Source organism: Pholcus phalangioides, unplaced genomic scaffold, assembly GCF_987345545.1.
Source record: "Pholcus phalangioides strain wild (caught in Gottingen) unplaced genomic scaffold, Ppha-v1.0 ptg000029l_1, whole genome shotgun sequence".
NCBI classification, from domain to species: domain Eukaryota; kingdom Metazoa; phylum Arthropoda; class Arachnida; order Araneae; family Pholcidae; genus Pholcus; species Pholcus phalangioides.
Genome location: NW_028301619.1, coordinates 4,166,126 through 4,183,337, shown reverse-complemented (window position 1 = coordinate 4,183,337; position 17,212 = coordinate 4,166,126). Strand labels below are relative to the sequence as shown.

The window sequence follows — 17,212 nt, the reverse complement described above, 5'->3', positions numbered from 1 at the left end:
AAAAAAGGGCAAAATGCTGAATGCTGCCATTCAGAATCACAATAAATTGAAAATAAAAGGACCTGATTGTAGGTTGTGGTCTAATTTCCCATATGCAAAAAAAGAGAAAAATTATGGCAGGACAAAGGTTAAGAAATGAAGATTGGTCAAAAATTGTACAGTGTGCCAACCAATTTTATAAATGTGGGGATTAAAGTCACATTTTCAACAATGCTGACTAAGTCCAGAAATGCGATCTAAAAGTGCTGAACTGTTAAAAGGAAAAATGAATTAAGTCTCAATTTCAGTAGTTTGCCTCTAGATTGTGAAATCATAAAATGTTTAACATATTGGAACCTATGACAACAATTTTAATGAAACCCTTTTAACCTTTTTCTCAAAATGAGGATTTGAGATTAATGATTAATCAACTTACACCAGTCTGACTTTACTCCTCAAATATAGATAAGATCTATTGTGTGTAGATTCTGTAGTTTTTTCAGTGATTTTGATAATTGAAATTGCCAATTTTGATTAGTTTCTTGATTGCAGCATTCTTCAGTGAGGTGGATAAGCGGTTTGGAAGTATGCCTTTCACAATAAGGTAAGTGTGAAAAAGTAATGAAAATGTTTAGTTATGGAAAATGTCATTATTCTATCTTTATATTTTTAGAAGAATGTCCAAATATTGTTTTTGGTCCATGATACCTGTTATTTGCACCAAAGGACTAGCACCGGATGATCCAAAGAAGCCCCACACCATGATGTTACCACTACTATGTTTAACTGGAGAAAACTGATATATCCTGTTGAATCGCTAGTTTACTGTCTGTCTAATTTATCATTGTTCACTCGATTCAAACATTTGGAACTTGGGCTCATCACTCCAAACAACCTTTGCCCTTTGTTTAGGAGTCCAACATTGGTGCTTCTAAACAAAATCAAATCGGGTCTTTCTGTTCTTAACAGAAATTAAAGGATTCTTTGTGAGTCTTCAACCAAAAAAACGAGCTTCATTAAGAAGTCACTTGATTGCAGAGACACTAATAGAAATGCCATAAACTGGTTTGGAATGCTTGGTTTATCCACTGCACTCTTCGTCGGATTCTTTACCGAATGTTGTTTTATCGGGATCGATTCTGGAACAAGTTTTTCTTGCCCGACCAGAACCAGACTTTATTTACCTCACCATGCACTTGAAACTGCTCCCAAACATCACATATTGTTGATTTTGGAACACTTAGAAGTTTATAAATAGAAATGTAACTTTGTCCATCTTGGATAAGTTTCATGATCTGTTCTTTTGTTTCCAGAGAAATTTGTCTTTTACGAGGTATTTCCCTCACCTCCGAAGTAGCAAGAAAAGATTTTAAATTAAAAACAGCTCCAGAAACAAGAAAAATGCTTTGAATGAATTCCTTTAGGGGAGCAGCATATTATATACCCTTTCTTTTCCTATAAAATTAACTCAGTCATAAGAGTTACGTAGATAGACGTCATACAACGTAATTTCAATTCGCATAACATGATTTGCATTTCATTTAGAGAAAATAAACCAATTGTCCAATTTTTTTTTTTAACACAACTGTAAATAGTGTTCTGAAGTTACAGTAAAAATTTGGTGGTTTATTGAATTAAAACTTGTATTGAAAACTATTGAAATATAAAACTTGTACTGCTTTGTTATACTGTAAACTTATCAGTTTTTTCTATTTCCCAAAAAATTTATTTGTTGACTTAAATTTTGAATTTAGTTTGTTTATTGCACTCAATATTAATTAAGCTCCCTCACAATTGTGTCCAATTCCTCCTATACTCGTGTCTCATTGAATGGGAAATTTTTTTTTTGAAAACTTAAGTTTTTCACAAAACATAAAATACTTATGATTAATTGTGTAAAAAATCACACTTTTAAAATTGTGATTTTTTTCAAAAGTGATGATTTTGTTTAATTATCAATTACAGCGTTATAATTTATGAAAAAAAAATTAAATATTTTTTGCTAAAATTCTTTTTCTCACTTTTCCTTATGTATATTTGTGAAGCTTATGATGATGCAAAAAATTGAAGGCAAGATTCTAGTTATAAGCCGCTCTTGTTATACCAGACGTCAACTGTATTATTCTTACTCATAGGCATAAACTTATACCCTGTCTATTAGTTCCCCCAACCATCTTCATAGAACCTAAAGAAATATATAGTTGGCTTGCCCCTGTCCCCCTTTACATTTCTAATAACTTTACCCCTATGTTCTTATTAAAAATGAAATTTTTAAAATTTATCCATTAATTCTTTAGACCTACCTACTATTTTTTTATGACCTGAGATTTCAAAAATGTGCATTTGCAATTCATTTCACTCATGATCGATGGCAGTGAACGATTCAAACCACTAGCATGATTAAAGATTCTGTAAATCTTGCAATTTTTCAAATCCCTATATTTTTATTTTTGCATATTTAAGTTTAGCCACCTGTCAGAAATGCTAAAGTTTTTCAGACAGGTGCATGAAGTTTCCTATGATGACCACCCTTGCTTTGATTCAGTGACAATCTTTTTCTTAGATCTCATTTTTGTCTGCTCAATTTTAGGTTCCAAAAATTTTTCATGAATAAAAAAATTTTCTTTTAATAAACAATTTTTTTTATAATCAAGTTTTAATATATTTTTCATTCAGATAGCTACTTGCTTTTATTCATTGCATTTTTCCTTCCAACGTTCAATATATTTTATAATTATGTTGATCAAACATTATATATAAAAAACCAATTATGAAAAAATTTACAAAGTCAATTGAATCAAGATCACAAATATATTCACAAGGACTTGAAAAAAAGGTAAATCAGGGTCCAGTATATATGTATATTAAAAAAATTACAGCCAAATTGTTTAGTGTGATGTTTAAAATCTAAAAAAACAGCCTATAAACATGGTTGTCATTTATACCTGTATAAGGCAATTTCAAATTCAACCAAACATATCGGAGAGGTTTCATAGAAATGATTGTATTTGCTGTAATCTCTTGTTAAGGTGGTTTAACTGCGTCTAGCATCTATTGAGGGGGTTCATAAGCTTTTCAGAAACAAAATTTCTTTGATTACAGTTTCCAGCTGTATAGAAATGTTATTATGTGTCTGTATTCACATAATAACATGACTAGTTGTGGACCTCCATGGAAAGCCAACTTTTTGTATAATGTTGAGCTGCATCAGAGATTTAACTATCTGGTAACGCACGGTTAAATAATATACCATTTCTCTTGCAGCTAAAATGTTCAAAATTTGTTATTTCAGTTTGTAATATTCTTAAACATTTTTTTCATGTATTCATATATTTGCATTTTGAAGGTCATTTGAAGATGAAAAAAAGGCAAAGATGGGAGTTGTGGAATGTGTGAATCATAAACTAGTTGAGCCTTTCACTGTTCTCTATGAAAAGGAGGGTCAGTGTTAATTTTAATCATTTTTTCTTTAATTGTGTGTTAAATTGATAAAAGCAGTCCACTGTGGTCAAGCAAATAGTTTAATGTGTCATTCCAGTTTAAGTTTATGTATGGTTTTTTTTTCCTTTACCCATTTCTATCATTAGTTTCAGACCTGAAAATCTGAAATTCCTTCAAATATGTACACAAGAGAGAAAGAGGAACTGCAGGTGTCTAATCAACTAACCATAGTTTCATGGTGCTAATAACATATGAATTTGCTCAATATAGGGTGACCGGATGAGGTACCCAAGAAACCTAGACAAATCCTGGATTTCCTTGTTAAAAACTGCAAAATCTATTAATAAAAACAGACATTTTCAAAACACTCATTCATGAGCATTACAGCGTAAAATTGCAAACTTACAATAAGATACAAAAATTTTGTCACAGCACTTCTACAGAGGTGAAAAACCAAGTAAATCATTGAAAGGATACTTTGGTTGTGTCAGATGCCCTGTATATATATGGAATGGCATATGCCCTGAAGGGCGGGTGCATGTATTAGGGGCCATTGAAGTATGTCAACATTGATGGGGGGGGTGGTTTCCAATTTTCTCACTTTTTTTTATGACGGGGGTGTTTGAATGATGCTCAGGTCATCAACCACCCTTTATAAAAATATGAAATATTCTTAATGACACCTTTTACTGGGAATGCCAAAACTGAGAAAAACCTTGCCCTAGTTTGTAGGCATCTGAACTAACAACCCCCCCCCCCTCCTACACTCAAAAGTTTCAGAGATCTGTTTGGATTCCTACAAAAGACTTTTTGGTTGGAGGCCTATCACCAGGACCTAGGGCTAGATATCGGGTGTGACCCTCAACGTTAGGTGGAGGTGGTAACTTTTTGATCACCTCTTTTAGCTACTCCAGGGTGGTCTGGTCTCTACAGATGATGCGTAGACCTTCCACCCTGAAGATGGTTCGGTCGACATGGGGATAGATAACCCCCAGTGTCCTCCAAGCTTCGGTCCTCAACTGAGTCAGTGATATATGAGACGTCAGCTGGGGTCAGAGTCCTTGGCTTGGACCCTGAGAGTGATTCCTTTCTTTGCAGTCTTGCTATAGGACTTTAGTTTCTGGCGTATTGCCGGGAGCTCTTCCTCGCTTGATGGGATAGCCCCCCCCCCCCTTTGACTGTGAGGCCTAGACAGCACCCGATGTGAGTCCTGAGGGTCCAGGCATAGCGGCCTTCTCCTCATTCTTTGCATCATCCTCTGCCAGGTTCACTCTCGCCAGAGCCTTTTCCAGATTACGCCTTTCTTTTTGGCGTTTTTTGTTCTCCTTTGTTAAGAGAAATTTTCCCTCTGCAGCAAGGTTCCTGGTTTCCACTTGTGCTTCCACTCTCACTTTCACCTTTTCTTTTGGTGCAGGGGTTAATCTCTTTGGGGATTGGCCTGTTGAATTTTTTTTTTCTCTTTCTTTGCTGTTTTCCATGTTCATGGTTTCGTTGTTGTAATGTGTGACCAGCTTCCCTGCGATCACTCCAAGGAAGATTTCCTGAAGCTAATCCCAGATTCCCTCATACAACAGTGGCCTTGGTAGAGCCCTCACATCTTCAAGCATTACCCCACCCAGATGCCACCTGGAAATACAGGATGAGCGGGATTATACGCCAGTTTATAGGGCAGCCTCCCTGTTGGCTAGACAGGGTTTGGGCCCCTGTACTACCTGACGGCCCAGGAAATGCTAAACCCGGTTTTTCACCTGTATCTTTTACTGCAGATATCCTCTGATACTCCATTCCACCCTCCAGGAAGTTCCTCCAGTTTTTATAGTCACACAGGAGATGCTACCACTTTCTTCATTTGAATCTCGCTGCGTTAGCACACAAGAACCCAGGGGGCCCCAACGTGGAGGTGAAGATGGTTGGAGACTGGATATAGGGTCAGTACCAACTGCATTAGGGTTTTTGACTCGTCATTGTCAAGAAATCTCAGCCAGCCTTCTGCCTCCTTTGTTCTATCTTTACTTTTGTGGATATTTTTAATGTTATTTGAAATGATAATTTAAAAGGCTTATGTGCAGTGGGAGAATGCACTGTTGTTTTTGGCCACAGTTAAAGAAGCAGGTGCATATTTTGAATTTATTTCTAAGGAGCGTGGTAGCCCGGTCGATAAGATACCTCGCCTAAAGTACCAAAGGATGTTTAGAGGTGTCATGAGTTCGATACCCGGTTCGTTCTTGTCGGAAAGCTTTCCTGACACAGGGGTACAACAAAAAAATATGACCGCAGCAAAAAATTGCTATTGCAGGGAGTTCCCCCATCGAGGGGTTAGCGCACCAATCTCTCAATGAGTATAAAAAACAAGCCTGCCGTTCGGAATCAGCAATAAATTGTAGGTCCCGGTCTAATTATTAGCCCTCGTATGCAGAAAATGACCGTGGTGTGACAAAAATGATCAAATATATTTTCTAACTGGAATTGGATGCCAACAAGAAACCATGGTTTTTAGAATGCTCTCATGGGTTGGTTGCTCACTATATCTGACTTAAGCAATGTCACGAAATGCATGCACTGGTGTCAGGGCCATCTTAAGAGCATCATGGGCCTCCAGGCCAAGTGATTTTTCTGAGGCCCTACCAGGCAAATTTTTGAAAAATTCAACTACTTCTCGTTTTTTTGAGGTTCCTGGGCTGTGCCCATGCATTAAGACGGCACTGGATGGGCTAGGATCACGCACTTCAAACTGCTTAAATTAGCACTATTGTGGGAGTAAGCATGTGTAGCAGTTGTCTGTTTCAATGAGCGTCATGATGGCTGACTACACGAACAAATAATACGCTGACATGCATCTGATTTATGGTCAAGCAGATGACAATGGGCGCTCAGCACAGCAGATGTACCAACGGCAACAACCTCAATGTTACATATCCAAGGAGGTGGATTGGACACATGGGACCTATTGCTTGGCCTCCACGTTTGCTGGATCTCGATCCATGTGAGTTTTTCCTATGGGGCACCTTAAATCACTCGTTTATGTAGCACCTGTGGAGACACTGGAGGATCTCATAGCGGAGATTTTCATCGCTGTGGCATCAAAAGCATACCTGGTATCTTCAAGCACTTCCAGGAATTGTTTTTACATCATTGTAGACTGCAATGGTGTCAGTGGCTGCCACTTCCTACAACTCTTGTAAGGCCGGGATTACGCTATAAAAGTTTTATAAAACTTGAAAAATGCAACCAATAGGCGGATCAGTTAAGCTCGAATGTAACAGATGTGTTTATTGGTTACATTTTTCAAGTTTTATAAAAGAATTTTTATCAAAGTTTTGTAATGTAATACCAGCCTAATAATTAATCAAATGAATCTTTTTGTAGTTATTATTGTATTTTTTGTCGTTCCAGCATGACGTCGAAACCTGCATGCATTTTTTGAAATTTTCATCCTCTCAACGTGGTTTGCGACACCATGTTTCATTGCAATTCGTTTCTTTTGATGTCTACTAACAACCCTCAGAGTTTGTCGGTCCATTAACAGAACACTGTGTGTGTGTGTTAATTTTATTCTATTCTATGTTATTATTTCATTAATTTTTTTTCTATTACATAGGGGAATATGTAGCACAATTCAAGTTCACTGTGATGCTAATGCCTTCTGGCTCTCACAAAATAACATCTGGTCCTGTTGATTTGGATATATATGAAGCAGATTGTGATTTAGAAGATGATCTGAAGGTAAAATTTGAATTGCAAAGTATCTGAAAATATTATTTTTAATGATAAATGTTCATTATCTTTCTACTGCTATAATCCAGAAAAAAAATTAACTTCAGTTTCCAATTCATTTCTTTATTAAAAGTGAAAAAAAAAATTGGTAAATTTCATAAATTATTTATCACTTAAAAAGTTATGTGCGAAAAAGTGAAATTTATTGCTGGCCATTGGAAATGTTATATTGTAAAGAACAAGAGATGTGTAAGTTGTATTTATTGCACAATAGCCTATGAAACAAAAGGTAAAATGGTCAAAACTACAGCACTCTTCTCATTGTGTTAATGTAAAAAAAAAAAAATTGGTGTTTTATATATAGCTGCTATGGGGAACAATAGCTGATGCTGCAGTTCTAGTCTTAGCAATAAAAGAAATGGGCTTTTTATTTCTTTGAAATATGTCTGACCACTCCATCCTGCTTCCACAACATTTCAATACTCTTCTAGCATCTTCTGGTGGTCTGCAGTGTCAGAGCAGTGGAGCCATCAGCAAACCAAATGAATATAATGTCAACAAATCTAGTGAGTGGGAGGGTCACTAAAAAAGTGAAACCCGAGAGACATTGAGGTATTACTGGTAATTCATAATGAAAGAGCCAGTTGGTGCTGTACCACCAGACTCTGACAATTCTATGATTGTGAACAGAATCAAAATTTGTCTCAAAACCTAATGTCATGTCATTTGCTATGTTCTTCTAGAGCCATTTATTTCATTGTGAAAAAAATTCAGAGAAAAAATTTGTGCCTTGAAACTTCAGGTTGAGGGCATAATTTGTACAGTAAATTTGCTATAATCAAATAAATTTGTTTATATGACATGATATCGCTCTTCACTTGTTAGTGCAAGATGTACAAAAAATTGGATGTTGTGAAGATATTTATTATTTGAGATGTTGATTTTTTTTTTTATGGAAGGAAAAACTTATCTCTACCTTTACCGGGAGTTGAGAGCGACATCATGCTATATATATATAGCCATCTGGTGGCTTGTCATCCATGAGCTGATCGTGTCAGACTGTCCATTGCATGGTTCTGTTCAGCATATATATGCTCTAGCGAAGGAAAATATCTCCTCTGTAGCTTAGTGGTCAGAGCACTCGTCCGGCAATCGAGGGACCTGGGTTCGACTACCGGTAGAGGCAGAGATGAGTTTTTTTCCTTCCTTAAAAAAAATCATCAACTCAAATAATATCTTCACAATATCCAGATTTCTGTATATCTTGCAAATTTGTTTATATCAAAGCAAACTTCCCCGCAAGAAATAATCAAAACTCAAACAATTCGTTCCACAACTGTGTTCCTCGCACCAACCATAATTCTTTTCAAGATAAAGTGCAGGTTCATTCCTTTATATATTGAACTTATAGTTATTTTATATTGAAGGCTCAAGTAGAGATGTTAGGCTAGAACATTCTTTAAGAATGAGGAATATAAAATTAAGGGAATGATTGAAAATCTTTTTCTTTTAAATAATTGAAAAAAATATATTTTTTTATATTATGATGTACGGTGAAACCTTGCTGTAACGATACTCAAAATAACAATAAATCTCTCTACAATGATATTTTTTAGAGTCGTCTTTGGAATTTTGTATCGCTAATCTTAAACTTATCTCGATACAACAGTATCCTTTACTATAATAAATCCCTCTATAACAATATTTTTTGAGGTGATTGTATAACTGCTACAATGATAATTTTTATATTTCACTCAAAATCACCTTCGATATATTTTTAAATTCCTCACCTGTTTTGTTCATTTGAGGATGATTAATAACATTGGTATTGTGCAGTAACCTCGCAGCATTAAAATTTTTGGAGGGTAGATAACCCTCCAAAATGTTGATGAAATTGCTGTGAGGTTACTTTCTGTGTAGTACACAAAAGCGTTGTAAGAGAAGCTACTTTACAGGTTGAAACTCCATCAACTGAATTTTATCAATCAACTAATCAATTATAGTTTTTTGCTGCCGAATAAATGTTTAAAAATGTATTTTATGGTGGTGGTGGTGCTAACAATGCCAGTTCTGAAGAAATGCTGACACAATAGCATAAATTTGACAGCGCCTGATGGTAATGCTACCTCTCAATATAATAATTTCTCTATACAACAGTGGTGCCCAACCGGGGGTGTGCGCACTAGGGTGGATCAAAGAGGGTGGAACCTCCCCTTCTGCATCAAAGATTTGTATGGTTGATCAAAATACATTGTGTATATAATTATATGTATTTCCATCGTGCCCCATGAAAAGTTGCAAAAGATTAAAATTGATTTCTTATGTTTCTGTAATGTAAATTCACTAGTGTTTCCCCATTTCATTAAGACCCCCTCATTCTATTCTACAGCTTCAAGTATGATTTTCTCTTCATTTTTCAGGAGTGAAGCTGGTAGATGTTTTCACGAGCGTTTTCTTAATTTCATAAAAAATGCTTCGGCAAGCATAGTAATTATCAGTTTGGCAGGTGTAATAAATCTTCTCTAATCCATTTCGCTACGGTAATCGGCAAATTTCAAATTTTATGCAGCCAAAATATATCTCAACCTAGAATGCACAAATTGCTATTCATACTATTGTGAATATAATGAGTCATTATGCTTATTAAAAAACAGTTGTCTCTTCTGAGAATATAGAGGCTCAACTTTGATTTTTCACACAGTTATTACAGAAAAATCAAAAAACATACCACTTTCTTTTTATTAATGTAATAAACTTATTGTTAATTGTTGCCTTATTCCTAAAACATCTAGCATAAGTAAACATCTTCATAAGTAAAATCTTCAAAGTGAAGATATTTATTATTGTAGTACTTCCGAAGAATATTCTCCAAAAGATTTTTACTGAACATTTCTAGGCTCAAGTTTTTTTTTTTCGAAATAATTCGAAAGAGCAGGGGGGGGGGGCTTTATTTTAGAATGCCTGCTTGTGCATTAACACTCAATAAGAGGTCGGAGACTATCTTTCATGGGCTTATGCTATAAATGGGGCACTTAAATTATTGAAGGTTTTCATTACTATGCTTAGTTTTTTATTATTTGGTCTTTCATGAATCTCGAAAAATGTTTACGCCCAGCTCCTGGTTTCATTAAAATAGCCTTGCCCACAGTGACGGGAGGAAACAAACTATTTGCTTTTTAGTTATGGTCATGATGTTTAATGTTTTAAATGTTTGTGTATAATTTTTAAAACAAATAATTTCAGTTGCTTTTGCAGTGATGTTCAATTTTGTAAATCAGATCTTTTGTCCCTTGACAATGTGAATATGCAAAGCCTCTCATAGACTAGCCCTCATCTAGGAAGCTTTGCTATAGGAAAAAGGGGGAGAAGGCTAACGGGAATTTTTTTTTTTCTTTGCAGTGATATAAACAAATTTTTTTTTTTTGGATAAAAATAATTTTTTTTATACAATTAAAATGTTTGAAAACAAATAATTTCAGTTGCTTTTGCAGTGATGGTCAATTTCGTAAATCAGCTCTTTTGTCCCTTTCAAGGTCTAATGGAACAAGAAAAATAGACTCGCAAAAAAATTGATAACCATGTTGGCAAACTAGAGGCCAACATATTGCAGAAATAAATATAACTATGAAATGCTATTTTAGCATAATTTTTCAAGAGTTATATTTTTCAGTATACTATACCTAAACTAAAGTATACTGAAATGGAAGCTTTCAAGTTTAAATTGTTAAGCTATGGTGTAGCTTTAATGCCACTCTGGAATATTCAAGTTTTTCTTTATTAGAAAACACCTTGTTAGGCACTAATCTCTATGCTTGTCGCATTAGACCACAAGGGCTGAAAGTTTATATTTTTGAAAGTCATTTCATCTATCCATTCTGGTCCATCCTATTGAAAATATGAAAATTGTATTCGTTTAGAGATTCAAAAATTCCTTTTGCCAGGTTGACATGGCAACAAGAAAATTTATATTAGTGTTTAAAATTTCAGAAAATTCTTGCTAAATTGGAGTGCAAGGATGATACTGTAATGAGATTAGAAAATTTTAGAAATCATTTAACATGGGAAGAAGTTATTAAGTCCTAGAAGAGGCATTATTTATGACTATTTTTCTTGAGCAAAAACCATGGTTTGCTCCTAAGAAATTTGGTTAGTGTCTAAATTTTTTTCGATATGCCAAGCCCTGATTTAGTTTACTAAATTTTCTCTGGAATTGAGGTTCCTCGTAAACCTTGGGCTTACTGTATTTTGAAAGTATAACATGATTGAATATTATATGCTGTGCTTCTTAGAAATGTTAATCAGTGTTAAATAATTATATATTTATATAATTTTTTTTAGACTTTGCTCAATAAGCCTGCTGTTTCTTCTAAATCTGCCAAGAAGAAGAAGAAACATGCAGCAAAGAGTATTCCACTTGGACAAGGGGATGCACCATTCTCTGAAGAAAAGCCAGAGCTTAAAAGTGATCAAGGTGACTAAGGTAAGAGAGATATTGACAATGGATTGTGTGTGCTAGTTGTCATTATAGAAAACTAAGTTCCAATTTGTTGCTGAAATATGTCAATTAGAACCTTTTGTGATGTTCTGACTTTTATTAAAGTTTCTATGCAAGTATAAAATCTAAAGCCACAACAGGCCAATTACCCAACATGGTGGCTGTATTAAAATTTAAATATATATATATATACACACACACACACATACAGTTGGTCTCCCCCCCCCCCCTTTATAACAAGCTTGCTTTTAGTGAGAGTCTGGATTCAACAAGCAAATGAATGTGTTTTGTTTTGTAAAATGCTAATTGCATACCAATTCTGTCACTTTTATTGAGCAGTCACTTGTCCTATTATTTCAACTTTTTCACCAAATCCTGTAAAAAAAACTGCATAACTTTTTATAAATGAAGAGGGAATCCAATTGCTTAATAGTTAGTACAAATATAGTAGATTTTAATGAATGGTTCTGCCAAAGCAGAGATTGTCTTTTTTGGGTTGTTTGGGCTGTATGTGGACCATTTGGTCTCAATTTTTATTTTGCTCAATTTAAAAACTCATTATGTATCAATGTTTTCAGTAGGCCATTCATTCTGTCTGGATGGAACTAAGGTTCTGTATTTACCACTTCATACTTTTTGACTATTCAGTGCACTGTAACTAACATTGATAATCCAAAATGGGGTGCATATTTTTTTTATACGTGAAACAACTTTTTGCATAACAAAGCAGTTAGATACATACATTCCTATTCTCAGTTTTGGTATTGTGATTTTACCCAATAAAAGTAAATTACTGTAGTCGATCGTCATTGCGTTAAATCCTGATGTTTCGTGAAAAAAAATTCATTCCGGGAGTAAAAGAGCATGTCTGCCAAATTACGAATGCTAATTTAAAAACGAATAAAGAACCGAATAACCAGCATTAAATCACCCATCTTGCCAAATAATGAGTGCTGAATCGCCAAACATCGTGTTGATTGTAACATCTGAGTATAAAGCTTAGAGAAAATTTTTAGCCCACTTGAAATGCTGCTATTCCAGACAGCAAATAGTGCCCTCAGTAAGCAAAAACCATCTTAAATAGACTGGTGCAAAGAATTTCATGACAGCCGCTCTTTCAAACAAGGTGTCAAAAGCCTGAAACACCAAATACAGAAAACAAGCTGACTAAAAGATGTTTGATAACAAAAGACACTGCAGTTGTTTTATTTTGAAAAGGGGGTGAGGGTTAACGAAAATATTCTTGCTAATTTCGCTGCTTTAATTTATAAATATCTGCTCTGAATCCTGAATTTTGCTGCTCCAAAACTGCTCCTTGCCACTTCACACCCCTGATATTGGGTAGATGACAGATTAAACTTTGGAACACCTTTCAGAAAAATAATCTAATTTATTGTAGGGAGAGATAGAAAAGAAATTTGCTGTGGTTGCTAGTACACCGTCTTGGTCCAAAATTATTTCTGTGACCAAGTCATTTCTGTAATGTCCTCTGTATTTTTCTGCCTTTGCTCTGCGAATGTATCTTACTGATACTGAAATAGTGATATATACTGAAGTAATGCTGTGAAGACATGATAGTGGTATATGCTGAAGTAATGCTGTGAAGATATATATGTATTGAAATTGATATCATTAATTATGATTTTAGAGACAGTTTTCTTTATCACACTATAAAACATTGCATGTGGGGTGATTCCATGTGACTAAATTATTGTAACTATAATCGTTACACTCGTCGTCCTTTTTTTCCTTAAAATTTTCCTACTTTTCTATATTGATTCAGTGGGTGCTCTTGTTATAAAAAATTCATATTCTGAAGTAAAAATAAATTCTAATTACGCAGAAAAATTATGTTCTTGCAGTTATAAAAACATTTTTGTGCTTTTTTGATGTTGCCTATTCCAGGAGGTTTAATTCTCATATAATTATTCGAACAACAAAAGTATTTTGTATAAGGTTCATAAATTCATTTTTATGGAATTTTTTTTTTACAGATTTTTTATTACTGGTATTTTCCAGGAGATGATGCATTTACATGTATAAAGAACACAGAGGAGACCATAGGGTGCATTAGACTGGAACATTGTGGCATCAATATCAAAATTTTTTTTTTTTTGACACACTGCATCTTGAAGCTGATACATTAATGAAATTCAGCTAGCATTGGATCTTTTCCATAAAAGATATTTTTATATTGATTTTAACAGCCTGCAATGTTTCTCAATTGTGGGCTTTTAACTGCCAAATTTAATTCTGTTAGAACCTCTAAAAGAACATTACATTTTTTGAAGCCATATCTGTTGGACGAAAAATATTTGGTGCCCATTGTTCCTGTGGTTTTGAAGTTACATGTATTTGAAGTTAATAAAGAATTTCTTTTGTAAAAAAAAAAAAAAAGTTCTGTGTATTAACTTTATTGTGAACTCTCTCTCTATTTACCAAGTATAATTTAATTTTGATTTTCTTAACCCTTTAAGTGGCAATTAGAAATCACTAAACCCTCCTTCAAATGGCATATTTTTCTAATTAAGTAGGTTTCTTCTGATTTTCAGAAGGTGTAAACTACCTAAGTATAGGGAAAAATTTTCCATTGAGAAATTATTTTTAAAAAATATCTGAGTTGTCAATGCTAAGATAAGAAGCTTTTATGGAGATGATATATCTTGTCATTTAAAGGATTAAGTACAGCCTGACCTTGTATAATGTTGCTTCTGTGAGACTGAATAAAAGTGACTAAAAATGATGAACTTATTATTTCTGTGTGAGGAATTGAGAATAAACAGTTGTTAATTTTCAAATCTTTTTTACATATTAACTATAAATCGGGAGAAAAAAAATTTTTTATGCACCTAGTACCGTATTTTAACATGTATAAGGAACCCCTGAATTTTTGGGTTTAAAATTTGGGAAAAAGTTAAAAAGATATGTATCTATAATGTACTATCCGTGTATGAGAAACTCTTCATATTTTTTCTGGAACCCAATTTTTGGTTAAAAAAAAGGTTCCTGATACACAAAATACTGTATATATTTTTTTCTCCTAGAAAATGGCATAAAAAGGTCTTAGACTTTCCAGGACTTGTAATTTTTTTCTCCATTAGTAGATATGCTAAAATGAATTCCATAAATTTTCTGTTTGTAAACTAAAATTTAGTAAAGAAAATTATTATTGTGGCGACCAAAATTTTCTATTTCCCATGATGACCTAGATCCTGGAATTTGACAAGTCCTGCAGCAAGTGGAAAGGTTTTTTGATGGAAATTTGAAGAAAATAAAAGTATTTCTCTATTTGCTTATAGTTTTTTCTTACACTACTCAATTTTATATAAACATTTTAGAAGCTTATCATATGAAGCTTTATTGTAGACATTTGCAATCCATCATTACTTGCTACAAAATCATGTCCAATGCTGGGATTACAATATAGAAGTTTTTTTTAAAGTTCTTTTACAAAACAAAAAAAAACTAATAGGCCTATTGTTTACATTTGCTCCAATGCAGCCAATATGGTTATTAGTTGTATTTCCCAAGTTTTAGAAACGAACTCTTAAAACTTTTATAGTCAAATACCTGCCTACGGCTGGTATTACACTATAAAAGTTCTTTTATAAAACCTGAAAAATGCTACCAATAAGATCATCGGTTGGATTTTCTAGAATGTAACCAATCTTATTGGTGGCATTTTTCAAGTTTTATAGAAGTACTTTTATCAAACTTTTATAGTGTAATGCCGGCCTAAGTTTGGTATTACATTCCACTACAAAACTGGAAAAATCCAACCAATAAGCATATTGGTTTACATTTGTGCGATTAACCAATTGGCTTACTGGTTATTTTTGCACGTTTTGTAAAATATTTTTCATCAAACTTCTATAGTGTAATGCCGGCCTAAGTGCATCTTGCTTTTGATTTGTTTTTACAAAAAATTTAAATAACGCTAAAAGTTTTTTCTGACTGAGGATGACGGAAAATAAACAACGGAAGCTAAAAAAAAATTAGTCGTTTTAGAATAAGGCTTGTGTGTGGACTACCGTTCAATGTAACCAATCAGCTTATTGGTTTTTTTCCAAGTTTTTTAAAAGATCTTTTACCAAACTTTTATAGTGTAATCCCGGCCCAAGTTACTCGTGACATTTATCACATGTTCAGAATTAATATACGGTCAAACTCAGTTATAATGACACACCAGCAATATCAGTAATTGGCGATTGTTGCTGATTTCCACAGAAACTAATGTTTATGAACTTTGCTTATAAGGTCGATGAAAACAACGACCTAGTATGCAACGACACATTTTTCGAAATTTTTGCTTCCGTTTTTATGGCATTCTCTTAAATTCCGAGAATTAGAGCTGATGACATCATTCAGGGAATGTTTGTATGTTGCTCTATTGAGAGATGCCTAACGATGCGAAAAACATTGTTTCATGCTCGCGACGCTTGGACTTGCTCATTGATATGACTTGCAAACGAGACATTCCGTATTTTCCCATAATGCTGTTTCGTTTTTTAATATATAAAAATTGGCCCGTTTTTTGTTTCCAACGAAGTTTATTTTAATTTATAATCTTTACTAAAATATATATTACATTGGGACGAAGATAATTTGCATAATTTAGTAATTGCATTAGACCAGTGGTTCTCAATCGGTGCTGCTTGTGAATTCAGGGGCCCCACGGCCGCTCGAGGAAAATATAAACTAAATTTGAAAAAAAAAATGTTTTTGAATAATAAAGGTAAATCAGTGACTTTGATAAATAAAAATATGCCTACAGGGTTCCACCATAGACATTCACCAGAAAGTTCTCCGCGAGTCAAAAAAGGTTGAGAATCGCTCCATTAGACTGCATAGATACAAATATTCATCAAACGGAAGAGTAAAGTACTATATTTTAACTACTTTTCTCAATACAATTTTCATTCACTGCAGACGCGATATTGCACTAAATCTGTGCCAAGGTTGTTTATAAGCAATAATTAGCAATTTTGCTGACAACTCTTTTTGAGGAAACATGTTTTTTTAATTTCTTTTAAAGTGAAAAGTCATGGTCTCCGCCGTACTCGAACCCAGACCCTCTAGCATTTCGGGCAAGCATGCTGCAGTCTACACCATGGATTTCTAACTGGTGTTCTGTTAGAGCTTTTTTGTGGTTCCGCGGAATAAATCCGTGACGTTTGATTTACGTTCTGATTTTTGACGAAATTTTAAAAAATCCCAGAACCCGGAGAACTTTCACAGAAAAGAATTTTCTAGTTATTGATACTTGTAAAGCCGTTCTTTATGGAAATTCTGAGAATAAAGTATGCAAATTGCGAGGTGTGTGTGTGTGGCCCCAGCATATCATTTTGCCTGAGATCCCCATGATGATATCGGGACGGCCTTAGGGATACCACGTCAGTTAGAGAAATATTCAAAATTAGTTTCGGTTCTGTTGGACAGCCTTAAAACCATCAAGGGTTCCGTGGAACAACTTCATAATCATCAGGGTTCCGCGGAATAGCCTCATAATCGTTGAGGGTTCCTCGAGAGCTTTTACCTTAGGAATCCCTTATCTACACTAGAGACAAGTCCCTGCCTTCCTTA

General features: G+C 34.3%; 1 protein-coding gene across 2 annotated transcripts in view; it reads left to right on the top strand.

Annotated features, from left to right (window-relative positions):
* The window catches only part of LOC149067594 (proliferation-associated protein 2G4), a 95,156-nt gene extending 80,240 nt beyond the window's left edge, over positions 1–14,916 (top strand). Inside the window, exons 10-14 of one of the 2 annotated variants that reach the window (XM_089252566.1) lie at positions 532–583; positions 3,326–3,420; positions 7,019–7,143; positions 11,473–11,614; positions 13,649–14,916. In XM_089252566.1, coding sequence (XP_089108692.1) covers positions 532–583; positions 3,326–3,420; positions 7,019–7,143; positions 11,473–11,613 — 413 coding nt within the window. In that variant the 3' untranslated portion in view covers position 11,614; positions 13,649–14,916. Of the gene's footprint in view, positions 1–531; positions 584–3,325; positions 3,421–7,018; positions 7,144–11,472; positions 11,615–13,623 lie in introns of both variants that reach the window. The other variant, XM_089252567.1, reaches the window with a different exon arrangement.
* Positions 14,917–17,212: the final 2,296 nt, after the last annotated feature.